Source organism: Scomber japonicus, chromosome 10 (genome assembly GCF_027409825.1).
Source record: "Scomber japonicus isolate fScoJap1 chromosome 10, fScoJap1.pri, whole genome shotgun sequence".
Taxonomy (NCBI): domain Eukaryota; kingdom Metazoa; phylum Chordata; class Actinopteri; order Scombriformes; family Scombridae; genus Scomber; species Scomber japonicus.
Window position 1 is genome coordinate 9,435,556 of NC_070587.1, and position 18,649 is coordinate 9,454,204.

Here is an 18,649-nt window from a genome sequence, read left to right on the forward strand (position 1 = left end):
TGGAATGACTTGCAAGTTCTGGCAATGCAGTGTTGCAATCCGGTTTGTCAGATTTTTAAAGGAATGTGATTCTTTATTTATTTATTTAAAAAGAACTGAAAAAAAATAGACCATGTGATGATTAAACGGGATGATATTGCGCATTGGGTCTAGAGAGATAAAGACCAGGGGATCTACAGGCACAGAGGTGTGGGGGAGAGTCCAAATGAAAAACATACGCTCCAACTGCATGACTAAGCCTCCTCGGGCCTGGTTTGGAAGGGGGAGGATGGGGGTAAGAGGGTGGGGGTCAGGCAATGTGGGGAGCAGGGGGAGGGGGCCGGGTCAGTCAATAGTGAGGTAAAACGTGTGGTGGTGGGAGGGGCCGAGACTTAAAGGGAGCAGGCAAGCAATCCAGCTTAGCACTTTCACTTTGAGCGGAGCCTCTGTCTGAGTGAGGATACACAGAGTGGCCAGAGGGAGAGATAGAGAAGAGGAGGCCAGTGTGTCTCTCCCGCTTTATCCATTAACCAGTTTCGAGGCAGAGAGGAGTGACTCAAATTAGGCTGTTCAGGAAGATTCTAGGTCAGTGGACAGGGGGGTGAAAGAGGAAGAGATATAGTAAAAAAAAAAAGAGACTAAACAGAAAATCAAACAAAAGCTTTATAGGGAAAGGCTGCAGCCACTCAGGCTTAAGTGGGAAAATCCAAAGTGAGAGAGCGGGATGGTGAGAGTGGATAAATGAGGCATTTTTTGGGAAAGTACCATAGGAACCCAAAAGGAAGGAATGTAAAAAGGATGTCAACAAGAAGACTGAACATCAAGCTGTGAAGGAGAAGACACAGCAGCGCACTCTGTGTCAAAGACCTCAAGAAAGAACCACAGAAGAGGAAACTTTGCCTTTCACAGACTGACACAGAAACCTCATGTCTGTGTGTGTGTGATTGCCGTCAACAAGAGAAATGGAGAAGTGTCCATTTTTAGAAAGATAAAAAGGATGTCACTTCCAGGTGAGAAACAAGAATTAAATGCATGTTAATGCTTTTTGCAAACTTCCTTTGAAAAATGTATGTATAGCTGAGTCTGGTTAGTAGCAAATTTGTTGTTGGTGGGGATTGTCAAAATAGTATTTCTGCTGTCAGAATTAAATTTGTTGTTGCAACAGCAAGTGTTGCAGCAATAAGCCATGTTTGATGTTGTTTTCTGCAGAAATAACTAATTGAAGCAGGAAATGATGTAATGGTTTTTTTAGTAGGTATGCAGTTTGAACAAGCCTTCAGACCACAGAAAGTTTCCAGCAATTATCTGAATGTGCTCCGTCTCTTTACTCCTTTCTTTACTCATGTCTCTAACAGTGTTGCTGTTGCTATCACTCTTGACTGTCCAATGTGGTGGATGTGACTTTGACTTGGGAGTTGTGAGAAACATTAAAACAACTATCGACTCTAACCCAACTGGATTTGTAAGTTTAACTCTTTTGACTTTGTCTTTTTAGTCCTTTCTTAGATGAAAACTATCCTCTGTATAAGAGTGATATCCTTTCTATCTACTTTAAATATATATTACTTGTATCAATTGTGTTCAGTAAGTTCATGTAATGAATGAGATGCAATGATCTGCTCTCATATGGTAACTTATTCAGTCATCAGCTGACAAACTGAGTTACTGATTGACGTGTCACAAAACAGAGTCATAACAAGGGCTTAATCATTGTGTGGTTAAATTTCCGATGTTATCTTAATTAATCACCATCATCAAACGTTGTTCTTGTCAAACTCAGTAATCACTATATTTCATTATATTTATTATTTATATTTATATTTATTTATTTATTACTATATAAATGTTTACCAGTCCCTTCATCTTTGGGTTAACTCTCATCTTTTTCTTTACTTTTCCTTCTCTTTCTAGCGGACAGTATTTCCTAAAGATTACTATGTAGTGCACCACTACACAAAAAGCATGCTCTGTGACTCTGATCCGGTGAGTTCCTTATCAGATAAAAAAAGGGGAAGTAAGTTACAAAGTATTGTAAATGGGTCATATATGTTAAAGTCTACTAACAGTTTTCTTCTGCATCTGCCTTATATTGACTGACTTTTTGGTTTCTTAACAGCATAACAATTAGTTTTCATCTAATCTTCAGCTCAAGCTTGTAAAATTAAGTTCAGCAGTAAACTGTTGTTGCCTTGTTACAACTGAGCAATTGATGTGGTTGCTGTGGTTATTGGTCACATGTGTTTTGCACGTTAAACTCAACTTTGCTGTTTTTTTTGTTGTTCTTCATTTCTCTCCAGTGCTGTGTGTTCCCTGCTGCAGTAGTCCTCCTGGACTCCTGGCACGTGCTTCTCAGAAATCTCTGGGATGAGCACTTAAATCACTCCCTAATCATAGAGCTGAAGCAGACACTGGATAAAATAATCAAAAAGAACAAAAACACAGAGGTATGATTTTTATTTTAACCATAATGCCTTATTATATATCCTGCATTCAATATTAATAGACATCTCTTGTGATTACTTACTGCAGTAATATCAGTATTTGAATCTTTATTGCATGCAATTATGTGGAAGTGAATTCATCAGAGTCCCGGTGTTTCTGTGAAATTGTGTCTTGGATCACCTCTTTTTAATGTGTTTCTTGTTTCCTCTCTGCCACAGAGGTTCCAGGAAGAGACAGACCTGGCTCAATTTGCAAATCTATCTTCCTCCCCTGAGGAACTCCTCAAGCTAACATCACAGCTTTTCACCCAGTGGCTTGAGGTCGGATGCTTACCCTCCATTGAAACATGCACCCTGCCCACTTTGCCCCCCTCTGTTGAGAGAAAGGACTACGGTCCATCGAGGGCCAGACTCTTGACCACCCGAGCTATCAGCAGTGTGGAGGAAGGACAGTCTGACATGATGAAAGACATTACACAGCCGCCGTGCAGCTGCAGTCCACGATCCCCGTCCTATTCCCTCTGGAGCCCCCTGCTATTGATACTCTACTGGTGGTTGCTGTCATAGTCACTCAAATGGATCTTTGATGATGCACACAAAATGCAAGACATTTCCTGGCACTGAATGATTGTTTCTGATGTTTGTCTTTGTGTTGTTATGCAGTAAGCTTTCTTAATATGAAGTGAGATGCACAGGTTGCATTTAATGTCCAAAGTTAGTTCAGATAGCTAGGTTCACTGTCCAACAGTGCCCTGTAACAACTGATATCACAGATATAAATATATAGCCTTCCTCTTTAGAGCAAGCCACAAGCTCCAGCTAGTTATGCTTGTCATGCTTGTCATGCTAACAAGAGATGCTGAGCAAGCCAATGCACATAAGCCATCGTCTTCTTGATGTGGAATTCATCACTGTTTACAATGAATGTTATGTTAATGTAAGATATTACTGTTTATAGATGTTTACTTTGTATATAATGTAAATTAAAGCCATTTAGATATATTTTGTGCAATTATTATCCAAGATATAATATCCCAAATGTAAGCTGCTTGTCTTCTTTTCAGAGATCACATTTGTGTACGTTCTGTGAAAAGAGATTATATTTTGTTTATGGTCTTGCATTCCAGCAACAGGACACAGAGAGTCCACGTTCATATGAGCTAATCCATTACTGCTGTGCTCTGCAACGGAGTTGTTTCCAACATACAAACATTAAACAGCTATTTTGCAACTGATAACAACTGAGAGACGGATTGCAGATGAGTGAGGAATGCACTCCAGATCAAACGGCTCAGAAGATGTTGTGAATCCTATCAGGATCAACATGAGAAATAAAGAGAACCATTTAGTGCTTGCACTTGCCCCTGCTTGTACACACCCACGCCTGTAATGTGCACTATTGTCCTTGAAGGACCCTCCTTGTACTTTCACAATCTTTCAAATGCAGAGGTATGTCGCTGTGGCCACTATGGGAAAAGATTTTTGGCTTGCACCTCAAGTTTTTTTCTTTGACCCTTTTCCCACCAACTTATACCATAATTTGGAAGGATGAATCAAACGTAACACGGCATGAATGACAAATAATTAGATCGTTCTGCTGCTAGAAAACTAAAACTTGGAATTTAGATGTCTTATTTTTCCTGAAACCACAAAGCCACTCTTCATCCCCAGTGCCATTTACGGAAAAATAATTCAATATCTAAGCTGTCAGTCTACATCCAGCAGTGAGGCTGCTGCCAAATCTATGTTTCCCATCAGTAGTACACAGGCTGCTGACCTCTGTGATTGTACCAGGCTGTGCAGCAGCACATGTTACATGTTAACTACAACTCCTCCTTGAAATAAAACTAATCATCACAGCTCACTCAGAGACTGTGGGTGATCCACAGAACATGCATGAATCACTTGTGAATAATTCATCTCACTTTCTACACAAATGTTTTTCCATGGGGGGACGTTTGGGGAGACTCGTCTAATTTTTCTCACTTAAGTTAAGTTATATGTAATGTTTATGTTTAGGCTATATATATTTTAGTAGACAAATATTTGCAAGTCTAACGATTCCTGGCACCAGAGAGCCAAGCGCCAAAGGGGCCAGCTGAATTCCCGTAAATGGAGGAGACGGGGAGAGGTGGAAGGGGGGGGTGAGACAGCAGGGGAGGAGTGACAGTGCAGGGTGTTTAAACCACGTGGCCGCTCAACACACCGGAAGTAAGCAAACTCTGCCTTTGCCAAGATGTCTGCGCCCGGTGAAGACACGTTTGCCGAGGAAAACGACGATATGGAGGAGATGGATGAAGTCGGCAGTGATGCCGATGAAGGCGTAGATATGGAGGAGGGCGGAGGGGACGGAGACGGGGAGAAGAAAGTGTACGTCCCCGGAATGGAGCCGCTTCAGCCGGGAGAGGAGCTGGAGATGGATCGGTCTGCGTACCGCATGTACCACGAGTGCCAAACAGGCGAGTTAGTCCCCTAGAGTTAACTAAAGTTAGCTAAATTAGACTCACGTTTGTCAGTATTGTCATCAATTTCACGACCTGCAGGTTGAATTGAGCCGCGTTGTGTTGTTGTTTGTGTTCAGGTGCTCCGTGTCTGAGCTTCGACATCCTGAGAGACACAGACGGAGAAAACAGGGAGCAGTTTCCTCTGTCCATGCTTCTCTGTGCAGGCACACAGGCTGACACAGCTCTGAAGAACAGGTTCATATCAACTCTATATAAAGTTATATGTTAGTACAGACCAGTGGTGAAAAGTAAATAAGTCAACTACTGGACTTAAGCACAGTTCTGCAGTACTTAACAAGAGTATTTTCATTTGATGCTACTTTATACTTTCACTCTACTACATATGAGAGGGAAATATTGTACTTTTTTTTTTTTTTTTTTTACTCCACTACATTTATTTGACAATTTTAGTTACTTTTCAGATGAAGACTTGACACAATGGATAATATAAAAAACTTTAAAAATACAACATGTTGTTAAAGATGGAACCAGTGATTTGCAACCTTTTTGGCTTTTGACATCTTATAAAAGAGCAGTGTGTAGTCAGGCTCACATTTCAAATATCTGAGTTGTTAACAGCTCCACCAAATAGTCATTTTCCATTTCAAACCTGCTCACAAGTTTCAATTAAAGTTCAAGACATCCAATATTTCACCAAAAATCAAAGATACTGAAAATCTTTTTTTCTTCTTTCTTCTTTACTGATACTTCAGTTTTAACACTGTAATGATGTCATGTATAATAATATATAATAATATAAGTCAGAGCGACCAAACCACTACTTGTATTTAAGTAATTTAACTACATCAAGCTTCTTATACTTTAAAAAAAATGTTTATGACTAATACTACTTTGACTTAAGCAGGATTTTTCATGCGGAACAATACTTCTTCCACCACTGGTAAAGACCCCTGACAATATAAGTACAAAAGTTTGTGATCATACAGTACCAGTCAAAAGTTTGGACACACTTTCTCATTGATGTGAATGGGAAAGTGTGTCCTCACTTTTGACTGGTACTGTAATTGTGGACCCTGTGCACATATTTTTTTGTATTTATTAGTTTATTTAACAGGTGTCATGCAAATTAACACTGTTATATAAGCAGTGCAACATATGTAATGTATATAAGTTCATTTGCAGCCTCTGTCCCTGGTCAGGCATTTAAATCTAGGTTTAAACAGCTAAACAAACAAGCTGATAAAACAGAAGCAAACAAACAAAACATGTACTGTAAGCATTTGTTTCACTTGAGTAGGGAAAGGGTGATATATCAATATTATATCTATCATGATATCAGGTAGATATCATCTTAGATTTTAGATAACCTAATATGTCATAGTAGTAGTTTTTCCTGATTTTAAAGGCTGCATTATAGTAAAGAAATTATATACATATGTATGTGTAATTATTGTACATTAAATTATTTTCTTTTTTAACTTTTTGCTAAACTTTCTTTTTTCTTGTGAAAAAAACTTTAATCAGGAACCAGTTACTGCTGTAAGGGTTAGGGTTAGGAGTCATTGTGCAGGACAATTCATGTTTTGTATACTGGTTCACTAATTCAGGCCTCTAACATCTTTTCAAATGAAAGGTTGGAAACTACAGTTTTAAAGCATCATTTTTCAAATTATTTTCAAGCTTGTTTTAACACAGTACTTGGTGGGTTATTTTAACACAGTGTGTTAACACATTGGTGGGTATAATTATTCCTCCTGTCTGTGATGGCTGTGGAGTGACATCTGCTGATGTATTCAGGGACACAATAACTGAAAAGCTTCAGATAGTCACAGCACCAAAAGCACAAATATGAATAATAAACATAATGATGGCAGAATGTTACAGTATCCACTATAACAAGTCATATGTTGTATATGGTCCAGACCTTCCCCCTATACACTAATATGTCATAATGACAGTCTTAGTCACTGTGTGGTGAATTGAAAATAACTGAGCAGTTAAGCTTCAATCTGGTCTGTCTCTTGATATCGTAATTTGAGCAAATACTTTAGGAAATGGATGGCACAAAAATAAGTACATCGGGGCTTTTTTAAAATTGCTGTTGCACTTTCAGTTTTATGTTGATGTCACCCATGTTAGGTGGAAAGAGTTAGGGAAATTTCCATTTAACATCAATTTTACTTTTTTTTTAAAAAAGGGACATTTTTCTTCATACTGAAACTTAGCAATTGATGACTTCTTTAGAAGTATTTTGCCATGATGCCATGCTTTGAACCAAAACAAATAATGAGGCAATTTGTTTACGAACTCTTTTCAACTGGAACCGTTTACTTTGTTACAGACTACTCGTCATGCGCATGCACAACCTTCATGGAACAGAGAAAGACAAAGAGGGGGAAGAAAGCAGTGATGAAGACAGTGATGACGATGAGGAGGATGAGGACAAAAAGCCACAGATGGAACTGGCCATGATGCCTCACTATGGAGGGATTAACAGAGTCAGAGTATGTTGACATTTTTATAAATCTGAACCATCAAGTCTCCTCTATCAGCATCTTTATTTTTCCAAGGTTTCCCAATCACTGATTTAGTTTTTCATTTCCAGGTGACTCGGCGTGGAGAGCAGTCATTGGCTGCTGTTTGGTCAGATAAGGGACAGGTGGAAATATTTGACCTCCGATCTCAGCTGGAAGCTGTTCACAGCTCTGCTGCCATGGCAACTTTCGTCAAACAGGAGAAGGAAGCTACAGCTCTCTTCAGCTTCTCAGGACACATGACTGAAGGCTTTGCGATTGATTGGTCTCCTACAGTACCTGGTGGGTGACAATACAATACAGTTGGTAGACAAAAAAAGAAAAACTAGGCAAGGCAACTTTATTTGTAGAGCACATTTCGTACACAACTCAAGTGCTTTACAGAGTGATTAAAGCAAAGTGTACAAGTTAAATAAAATGAGATGAAAAGATAGAATAAGGAATAAAGGAGTAGGCCATATAAAATAGAAAGGTTTTCAGTACTAGTTTTTTAGTAAAAACTACTCGTATGCTTTGGATTTGTTGACACTTGGCATTATAATTTGGATTACCAGCAGTGTTGGGAAGATTACTTTGGAAATATACTTGGTTACAATTACAAGTTACCCTGTTGAAAATGTAATAGTAGTGTAACTATTTCAATTACTTTCTCAAAGTAATGTAACTAATTACATTTGATTACATTTTGATTAGCTACTTTTCTTAATTTTGAATCAATGCTCTCGACTGTTAACCATTTTCACATTTTAAGACCTGATAGTGTTAACCTTTCAGCAGTACTGTTAACCTTCACTACTGTTAAAAACACTCTTTGCATTGTACTACAATGTTAGGGCCATTGTTTTTGCAGGTGGTGTTTGCAGACATCCCAACCTGCAAAAACTAATTTAAGGGAGTTTCGTTCCGGGGGAGGGGTGCAATCGGTGTTGGTATAAGGACGCTTTGCTCTCACACGCGCTGCATTTATAGTCACACAAATACAAACACGCACAGACACTCTCTAGTGTGCACTCTGCTCACTCACTCCAGATTCCAGGAGATTGTGTTTTATTTGCGGCCGTCAGAGAGCCACTATCAATATGTAGGAGATGGGATGTCTGTGTTTGTATTTCCAACACATGAACGTATTCTCCTGCGCCTCCGACATGTTGCTGAGTCTGACTGAATGGCACATGACCAAAGATAGCATCAGGATCCAACTTGCGTCTTTGGAAGGAGGAGGTTGATATGAAAAAAACTATTTGATAAATCCGAGCTTTTGCGGCGATTTTTCAGATGTAACTAAAATTGTAATCATGAAAATTTCCAAAAGCAACTGTAATTTAATTACGCATTTTCTTACAGTAATGTAACGGATTACAATTATGTACATTTTGTAATTAAATTATGTAACGTTGTTACATGTAATTCGTTACTCCCCAACACTGATTACCACCATATGTGTCCCTGACAGCACTTAGTTCACTTTGTTGTGTGTGTGTAAAATGAGACACTTTGTACACAATGTAAGCTATAATTTCCTCTCCCTCTGTCGTCAGGGATTCCCTTTTACATTCCTAAACACCAACCTGCTAATGCCAGAGACCAATTTTGCATAATAACACAAAGCATTAAAATGCTTTTTGGCACGAGCATACTGCAGGATGCTCAAACTGCAATTTTTTTTTCACTTGGCCAAGGCCCAACATTTCACAACATCAAATCTGAGATAAGCTGCTGAACATGTAGTAGTCAAGCAAACAAGACCTTAAAAAAGAACTTTAAGAATAAATAAAAAATATGTATTATTTTATACTTATAAATGCTCAGCAATAATGTAAATGTAAATGTACTTTATTTATACAGCCCTTTACAACAGTCCTTTCGGTGTACCAAAGTGCTTTACAGCAGGTAATAAATAAAGATAGGAATAAGTAAAAACAATTAAAAACAATAAAATAACAGCGAAGTCAATAAAATACAATAAAATAGGATAGGATAAGATAAAATAAGATAAAAGTGTCATACTACTGGGTATTAAAAGCCATTCTTAGTATAATGTAAGTTATACTAAGGCTGCAACTATTGATTATTTTCACGATGGAGTAATCTGTCAGTCTGTCCTTTTGATTAACCTATTAATTGTTTGGTCTGTAAAACATCAGAAAACAGTACAAAATGTCCAACCCAGTTTTCTTCACATGCCTTTTATCCAACCAACATGTTAAATCCCAAAGATATTCAGTTTGCAATCCTATAAATCAGAGAAAAGCAACAAACACTCCCTGGAAGGAGATAATTTTGGCTTTTTATCCCTGATGATTAATGAAGTAACAAAATCAGGAGGATTATTTTTTGTAAACTGACTAATCCTTGCAACTCTAAAGTATACAAAAGTTACAGTTAGTAAGCCTAAAATCTGCACAACCACCAGTAAAGATGGAACAAAATCCTATGTGGGCAATTTGTAAAGGAGTCCCCGTCAGGTTGAGTGTGCAAGTGCTCAGACAGAACAATAAAATGACTTTCTAGGTGGATTGTAATCAAATACTATAAAAATTAGGTATTTTTCATTTTACACTATTGAGAAACTTCTGATTGATTAAAGTCTAATTCCTTACTGTGTGACAGTTAACTAAATATTTAGTTTGAACTTAATCAACAGGACGTCTTGTCAGCGGAGACTGCAACAAGAACATCCATGTTTGGGAGCCACAGGAGGGAGGGACGTCATGGCAGATTGACCAACGACCTTTCAGCTCCCACAGCAAGTCTGTGGAGGACCTGCAGTGGTCTCCGACTGAAGCTACAGTATGTTTGTGCCTGCTAGACCCCAACATGGTCCAAATAGGGCCTTTCTGTGTTTGTGAGGGGTCCCCTTCAAACTAACAACACACGTATGCTAAGTGTTAGACATGCATGTTGTAATTTGACATGCATGTCAGGTGCCCTCATTCCCACCTTGACCAACATGCTGTCCTCAGAACTGGAGTTGAACCGTAATGAGGATTCTGGGAAATAATAATGTTGATGTTAAACGACAGGGTGTGGTGAGGCGACTGAGTAAGAGTGTTGACTTTAAGAGCGATACCTGTTGACACTGAAGCTATGTGCTTCAGACAGAAATATGTTATTTATGTGTTTTCTTAGCTGAGACAGTTAGTGGGTCACCAAACTAGTTTGAAGTATGTGCATGTGTCTGAAGTTGGTTGATTCCCTTCAGCTTCTATCTTCTTCCAGTACTGAACACAGACAGCAAGTAAATAAGTGAAGTTCCTTGTTTGGGAAGACTATTATGAGCCATCAGGATTTGATTTGTTCAAAGTTCAAACCTCAGAATCTCACTCTCTTGTTTGCTCCAGGTTTTTGCATCCTGCTCAGTGGATCAGTCTATCCGTGTCTGGGACATCCGTGCCCCGCCCAACTCCATGCTCTCAGCCAATGAAGCTCACTCGTCAGACATCAACGTTATAAGCTGGAATAGGAGTGAACCATTCCTCCTGTCAGGAGGGGACGATGGTCTTCTGAAAGTTTGGGACCTGCGACAGTTTAAGGTAAAAACATTTTGAATGGTTTAGATAATCAGTATCTTAAGTGGCAGTCCTTCAACTCCTGCAACACACTTGAGCTGATGACGACACAGGGTTATATCATTTTTATGATCACATCAAAGTAACCCTCATGTTACTACTGCATTTATTTAAAAGCTTGTAGTATTATACCATTAGATCATGTAATAACCTCATAGTTTGATATCTCACTAATAATCTTGTATCTGTTACTAAACAGTCTGGAAGTGCTGCAGTTGTTGCCTCTCTCCCAAAACTGGAATCCACCTCAAATTTACATTTTCAAATAATTAATTACACATTTTAGGAAATATGCAAGTTTGCTTTCTTTCCAAGAGTTACACAAGAAAGTTGATACACCACAAAGAAAGCAAACTAGGACTGGAACTATTATTTTCATTTTCCAGTAATCCGTTGATTGTTTTCTCAATTAATTGATCAGTTGTTTGGTTTATAAAATGCCAGAAAAAAATGTGAAAAAAAGCCAAAGAAAAAGCCAAATATTCTGTTTATTATTATAAAGAACTAAATAAATGAGAAAATATCCAAATTTAAGAAGCTGAAACAAGAACACCTTTGTATTTTTTTTCTTAAAGAATTACTCAGTGATTAATCAATTATCAGAATAGTTGCTGATTCATTTTGCATTAATCAAGGAATCATTGCAGCTCTAAAGCAAATATCACAAACAAGCAAACATGTTTCACTTTCATTCTAGACCCTGCCTGGACATTTTTTGATGAAACTCATGAAAAATGATGCAGAAAATCCAGATTTATAAATCAGTGTTTTTGTTAGGATTGATACTTTTATGGTCCGATAATTGATAAATGATGAACAGCTGTCACACCTCAGTCCTCATCTCCTGTGTGTCCCTGTAGAACGGCCGGCCTGTGGCGAACTTCAAGCAGCACAGCGCTCCCATCACATCCGTGGAGTGGAACCCCACCGACTCCAGTGTGTTTGCTGCATCAGGGGCAGACGATGTCGTCAGCCAATGGGATCTGTCCGTGGAGTCATGTGATGTGGGTGCCAGGGTTGAGGGCATGAAGGACCTGCCCCCTCAACTCTTGTTCCTGCATCAGGGTCAGTCGGAGATCAAGGAGATTCACTGGCACCAACAGATTACTGGTGTGATGGTTTCAACAGCTCTGTCAGGATTCAACGTGTTCAGGACAATATCTGTGTAGTGTGTGTGTGTGAGTGTGTGTGCTGAGAGAAACACATGATTTTTCCATTTACATGAGTAGTACACATTTAATGTGTAAAGAGCAGAAAATCCAAATATTAGTCACCATTAAGGGGCTTGTAATAATGTAAATAACTCAGCTTTGAGGTCATAACTCTTCTTCTGACATTTATTGGCACATGTAGGCGCCATATGGTGTTATCTTTTTTATTGATCTTTAGGTCTGTATGGCTTACAGATGTATTAGCTATTTTAGGCATTTCCTATTGCATGCTTAAAATAAAATGTTAAAAAACCAATGTTGTTTTCTTTACTTTACTTAATTCATGTGTTTAGAGATAAAGTGTCCATTACTCTGTTTGTATTTTACTATAATAGAGAAAAGCAGTGAATTACTTTGAATATAAAAGTCCAGGTCTTGAGATTCACTCTGAATAGTGAGCACTTGCCCAGGAGTCATTGACAAAGAAAATAAGTCAGTCGAGTCTGGTGATTTTTTTTTTTTTAAATCCCAATAATTGTTTTATTGTTTTCACTGTACTCATTATTAAACCACAGGATAACGTGTTCAAACCAGCATTTTCAACAGATCAGCATAATGGTCTCCCAGTTTTACAGCATTATGGAATAAAATACTTTTTCAATAAAAAGCCTAATGTGTACTTTAAATTCCATGATTGTCTTTAGCATTTTAGCATTAGTCCAGCCCCACATCCTAAAAGAATAGCTTTGGTAGGTATGAAAACATAATAACTGCACGCTGAAAACACATTTAGTCTGAACCAGAGAAGCTCACATTATCAGATGTGGAATGTGACAGTTCACAGTTGATTATACACAGGATAACTTTTATTTTCTGACGTCGTCTCTGGAAACCATCGGTTTGTAAAGCTCATCAAATACATCAAAAAAAGACATTTAGATCGTAATAAACATGCAATATGAATAACAGACATTGATATAGCACGTTAAAATAATGTAAATATACAGCTCCCTCCCTTTAAGGCACTATAATATAAAAGATCAATAAACAGTTTAGATGGCAAACGTAAGACAGTAAAAATTCAAGCGAGCATCATTCATGTAGCCTGAATCAAACTTTCCACTGAGTGTCAGTTTCATAGCAAAGTTTCCAGGTGAATGAAATAAATCAAAGTGCTACAAACCGTTGACTGTAAAAACCTAAATGACACTGCTTTTATCTGATCACAACGTCTGTCTTTGGAAAATCCGTTACCCTCATAGATAATAACATAAATATGTTGTTTCCAGTTGAGCAACATCGTCTTCAAACTGTTCAAGTTTGCTTTCTGAGTCTTGAAAAATCCAGTTGGTATATTCAGCTTTAGACTCCCATTCAAATGATACTGAAATAATGAATGAAGGAAAATACAGTATACTTGATTTACTTGACAGCTAATACCTATTTTCAAAGGGAAACCAGACCTTCCCCCTATAGACCAATTTCATCATCAAACTCATCTTCAAATGTGTAGCCTTTTCCTACTTCTTCCTCCTCCTCCTCTTCCTCCTCCTCCTCCGAATCAGTCTCTGAGTGGCAGCTGTCGACCCTCCTCCTGTCCAACGGGGTCACTCCTTCATACTCTGAGCTATGTGACGAGGCAGGACTAGGAGGCAAATCTACTTTATGATTGGTGAGCTTGGTGTCACCTCCACCTACTAGGCTCTCGCTCCTCTCACTTTCACCCCTTGTTGGACTTTGACACGCCAGCTGATCCTCATCCTGGAAGTCAAAGCCTTGACCCTCTTCCTCTTCAGACGCCTGGCGAATGATCTCCTCACGTTTGTCGCTGAACCGCACTTTTGGTCGTAGCCCCTTTGGCTTGATCCCGTTCCCATCTGGTATTCTGCTGTCTCCCACCTGGTTTCCATCCAACCCAACCAAGTTCTTCCCATTCAGCTCGTTCTGCATGTTCAGAGACATCTCCACGGCTCCTTTTCCCTGCTTCGTTTCCACTGAGGATGTTGGACCACTTTTGGGACTGAACACATCCTCCTCATCAAGTCCCAATCCATCCATCACGCCCAGTACATCCCCCAGCATAGAAGGGCCCAGATCCAGGTCTAGATCCAAGGTGAATGAAGATACTGACTCTGAGTGCTGAAGCTCATTGTTCTCTGGACCATCTAGAGCATCTGTGTGGAGATCGCTGTGGTTGACTGGCGCCTGAGCGGCCGACTCGGTCCCTGTAGTCCCCACATCAGAGTTGGGTGAACTTGGACCAAGAGTGGACAGGAAGGAGGTGTCACCGAAGGCATCACCTCCTCTACCGATGTGCATGGTGTGGCGAAAGTCACCCAGTGGGGCTGAGATCATGGTAGGGTCCAGGCGAGGGGCCCGGGATGATTTGTGAAGCGGCATGACTGCTAAAAGATTGAGATAAAGGGGAGCAGAGGACAGAAATAGGGAAGGAAAAGGTCATATACTGAAGGCAGCACAAAGTGAATCAACTACATATGACAAAGAAAATGTGTGGGGAGCGAGTGAAATACTGGAACAGATTTCCAGCCTCTTGATAAGACAAGGCTGTGTAAGAACTTCACCATGTTGTGCAATAATGTGGGAAACCAACGATCATTTTGGCACTGGTGCGGCTGTGAAGGCCATGCTGGGACTTGTACTTGAGACACACTCATGCAACGCTAGCACATACTTTTCTCTACCCTCAGGGGTGTGTGTGTGTGTTTGTGTGTGTGTGGATAAAAACAAGATCTTCTCAACGAAAAACTAAACCTCCTAACCACCACTACTAAGTTGATGGGTATTACATTTTGATCCCAGCATGGGGAAAAAAAGACAATGCAACAATTTTAATAACAATAATTAAAGTAGGAGGTAGTCTGTGTTAGTGTAAACTTTACACTAAACCAACATAACAACTGTTTCTTCATCACCAATGAAAACCAGTATTTAAGCAATCACTCCTGAAGTGTATTAAAGTGAGACACAGAGAGAGAGAGTTAGGTTTGGGAGGGGATTGTAGCATTACAGGCCTACCCCCCAACCCCTTAAGACACTCAAATAACAACTAAAGACTATATCAGTTTAATTAATAACTTCAACGAGAGGCAACAAAAGCCACAAGTACTACAAACGAAGCAACGAAGAGGGTCGATTAGATAAAAGTCTGCTGATCAATTGAGCTGAGTGAGCGTCAGCAAAACATTCAAAGACTGGAAAACTTACTTCAAAGAGTGTATTCTGGTGTTTGCTGGGCTCCCTCTTCTGTATCCTGCTTGTTCATTTGTTTTTTTTTTATTGATTTTTTTTGGTGTTGTTCTGTTTTGTTTTTCGCTTGCCTCTGGACTTTTCCCTCGCTCTTTTTCCTCGCCGTCGTTTGTCTGTGTGAAGTTTCTCTTTTTTCCACAGGGATGGGCATGGAGCGAGGAAGTGACGCGACGCGCTGATCGGGGTAGAAGAGCTGGATCAAAAAGCTGCTGTCGACTTCACCAGATCGGGAAACCACATTGTTAAATATAAACGAGAGTAACAGTCAGCCACAGAGTACATTTTTTCCCCATTTATACACTGTGTGTTATAATTGTGAGCTATGGGCTGAGCAACAGGATAATATCTATCTAGGGTACATGACTGTGTGAAGGAGGATTACGTTTAATTTCATGTTAGAAATGATACAGTTCACAGTGTTAGGGAAACTAATTTAAAACCTTACTTCATACTTCACAATGAAAACTGATTCAACTAAATCTATTCTCAAAAATGTGCGTGTTAAACTAAAACTACTTAATTCAACTACATCCAAAGTATGAGACATGATCACAGTCTGGGTCTGGATTTCATATTGTTACATAACTAAACTGACACGGAGTAAAATGCAAGTGTGTTTGATTTAGGAACCAGGGCAGGTAGCCCAAGATGTGATTTATGGAGAGGATAGGGAGCAATAGTCGTGGTGGAATCAGGAAAATGCTAAATGGGGAAATTCATAGTTTTTTATTTAGACATCTTGGTCACAAACCACAAGTGATTTTAATCAAATAGCAGGTGGCATTGTCATATGAATATGTAGTTTCTAATTAGCTACCTAAACTGTATTACCCAAAGTAGTAAACTGCTGAAAACTGTACTGAGATATGACTGTAGTTAAATTACGACTACTGCAAACTGTACAAGTAACTGAACTATGTGTATTAACTTCTCCCCAAAACTGACATGTTATCCCCAGGACTGCAGCAAATACTGATATTACACTTTTTAAAAAGGCTAAGGCTTTCTTTCAACAGTTGGGTTATTGCAGTTTTTACAGATGTTACAAACAGAGATAAATGATGCATTTGTTGGGGACTATTTTCTACAGTGGATTTGGTGCACTGGAATGAGAACGAGGTCTGTTTTTACAGCAGGAGGGTTTTTGTGGGGTTGATTTAAAATAGCCTGGAGTAGCCACGTTCATAATAATGAAGTCACCCAGACCCAATAGTTTGGCTTATTGATGTCTTTTTAATAGTTTTTGGACAATGGAGCTCTATGGGACTAAGAAACAAGCTACATCAGACTTTGGCTGCACAGAGAGTACTTACAGCACCAATTTATTGTTGATTTTGGTCTTTTCAAGGGATTTGTTGACAGTAAGAAAAATATAGAATATCACAAGATAAATGGAGCCGCTCTTTCTAAGGCAAATCCTCTGAAAATCAATGACTGTTTATAAACTCAACAGAAATGCCAATTAAAATATGTTTCTACGAATTTCTTCCTGCCCAGGAAATTTCTTGGGAAGTTATGCAGTTGTAAAATAAAGTAATACTATTTTTAATTCCTGGCATGAAGCTCTAAAAAGGCATTTCAAATTATCCTCCACACAGGTTTTAAATTCAGTTGACTCTAAACTATAATGGGTTTAAAAATACTGTAATCTGACTAAAAAATGTGAAAAGGTGTTCATTTCTAACTGGTGAATGTTAAACTCTCCCAATACTGCTAAAATCCCCAAATAGTTACCACTATAACAGTATAATGAAATGTTGACTTTCATAAGGTTTGACTTGAAATACACTGCAATTATGTTGTCATTTAAGGAATGTAGTCGGTGAAGTCAGCCCTCATTTATTGCTCCACTTAGGGTGTCACTCTGGTGTGTAACCTCTCTTGAGTCATACAATAAACCAGGAATCCAAGAACTGTCCAAAAAACACTGGACAATCCTGAATTTGCATCATCATTAGCAGGAATACACTTACAAAATATTACCATGTACACTTACTGTATTAGTAGCCTAAATATAGTACCAGTCATAGGTTTAGACACACCTTCCCATTTCCTTAAATGAGGAAATATGTTTGACCAGTAATGTATAGAGTATATGATTGTATAGGGTAGAAATGCTTTTTAGGAATCCATCTCACTCGGCTTCCTGCCATGGGTTAGAGAAATAGAAGCATTTCCAAACAGCAGATAGTCATACAATGGTGCGAGGTAGTGAGTCATTGTTTGTGAGATCTTGTCACAAATACTCAACATATTTGTGTGATGATGTAGCCAACAAGACAACAATGGGAACAAATTATTCATTGAGCAGGACATGATATCATTCATTGTGAGAAATAGACTGGAAATGATACTCAATAGGTTACAGTAATTTTTTTCTTTATTTGCAAGCTGTGCATCCTGATATAGTCTAAAACAGGGTAGCACTTACAAAAGTAAGACATTTTTAAGTAGATTTAAAAGAAATGCCTTTTGGTCTTTCTGTCAACATTATGGTGTTTACTGTGAAAGTATTAAGAGGCAATAATATATCAAACACCCTCAAGTCCTGAAAAAAGGCAAATAAAAGAACATACGTATTTATAAGTATATGTTCTTTTATGAGTGCTTTGTTTGATTTGGTACAAGAATGACACTAATTTTAGGATTCTGTTTAAAAGGACAGATAGTCAGCCCTGCTCTTCATTGCAGTGCAGTAAAATTGACGAGCCTTAACAGTTGCAAATATTATTTTCCCTCCACAGAGATGTCCAAAAAGACTTGAATGCCACGGACCAAGTGTGGGAGAGACTGTGCAACAGGAAATGACTCCCCTCTGTGTAAAACACGCACAAGCGCGCGCACACACGCACACACACATACATACACACATACACAAACACACACACACTCACACACATCCTGCAGCTGTGTATGATTCACAGGAAGGTAAAGGGGAAAATGTATGCACTTTTAATGTAAGAAAACCTGATCTATTGTTGAAAATCTACAAGAAAAAAAACCCATAGGTTGTCATTTTTGGGGGTGAAATAATAACTCTCTCAAATAGAATCTACTGTAGTGAAAGATAAATTGTTGTCATGGTGACAGCTAAAGGATTAACAAAATGTCCCAATATGTTTAATAATATTATTAACTGGGCGTGTTTGTGGATATTAGGCTGAGGTAAAGTTTTTAGCTGCGCACTTAAAGAAAATAAGGAACTGCTCAGTGTAGTATTATCCCCTGCGTACAGCCTCGCAG

At 38.8% G+C, this 18,649-nt stretch overlaps 3 protein-coding genes across 3 annotated transcripts; 2 read left to right on the forward strand and 1 right to left on the reverse strand.

Moving 5' to 3' along the window:
• Positions 1–438: 438 nt before the first annotated feature.
• Positions 439–3,407, forward strand: zgc:174888 (uncharacterized protein LOC558116 homolog). Its single transcript, XM_053326590.1, has 5 exons — positions 439–989; positions 1,335–1,441; positions 1,891–1,962; positions 2,277–2,423; positions 2,640–3,407. The coding sequence occupies exons 1-5, from the start codon at positions 977–979 to the stop codon at positions 2,985–2,987; spliced, it is 687 nt and encodes a 228-aa protein (XP_053182565.1). The 5' UTR covers positions 439–976; the 3' UTR covers positions 2,988–3,407.
• Positions 3,408–4,656: 1,249 nt separating this feature from the next.
• Positions 4,657–12,455, forward strand: grwd1 (glutamate-rich WD repeat containing 1). The gene is made up of 7 exons (XM_053326578.1): positions 4,657–4,879; positions 5,002–5,119; positions 7,227–7,389; positions 7,491–7,701; positions 10,064–10,209; positions 10,761–10,952; positions 11,849–12,455. Exons 1-7 carry the CDS (start codon positions 4,657–4,659, stop codon positions 12,155–12,157), a joined length of 1,362 nt encoding a protein of 453 aa, XP_053182553.1. The 3' UTR covers positions 12,158–12,455.
• A 194-nt stretch (positions 12,456–12,649) lies between these two features.
• On the reverse strand, positions 12,650–15,506 carry cdc42ep5 (CDC42 effector protein (Rho GTPase binding) 5). The gene is made up of 2 exons (XM_053326585.1): positions 15,365–15,506; positions 12,650–14,544 (listed from the first exon to the last, which is right to left on the reverse strand). Exon 2 carries the CDS (start codon positions 14,537–14,539, stop codon positions 13,610–13,612), a length of 930 nt encoding a protein of 309 aa, XP_053182560.1. The 5' UTR covers positions 14,540–14,544; positions 15,365–15,506; the 3' UTR covers positions 12,650–13,609.
• Between the last annotated feature and the right edge of the window lie 3,143 nt (positions 15,507–18,649).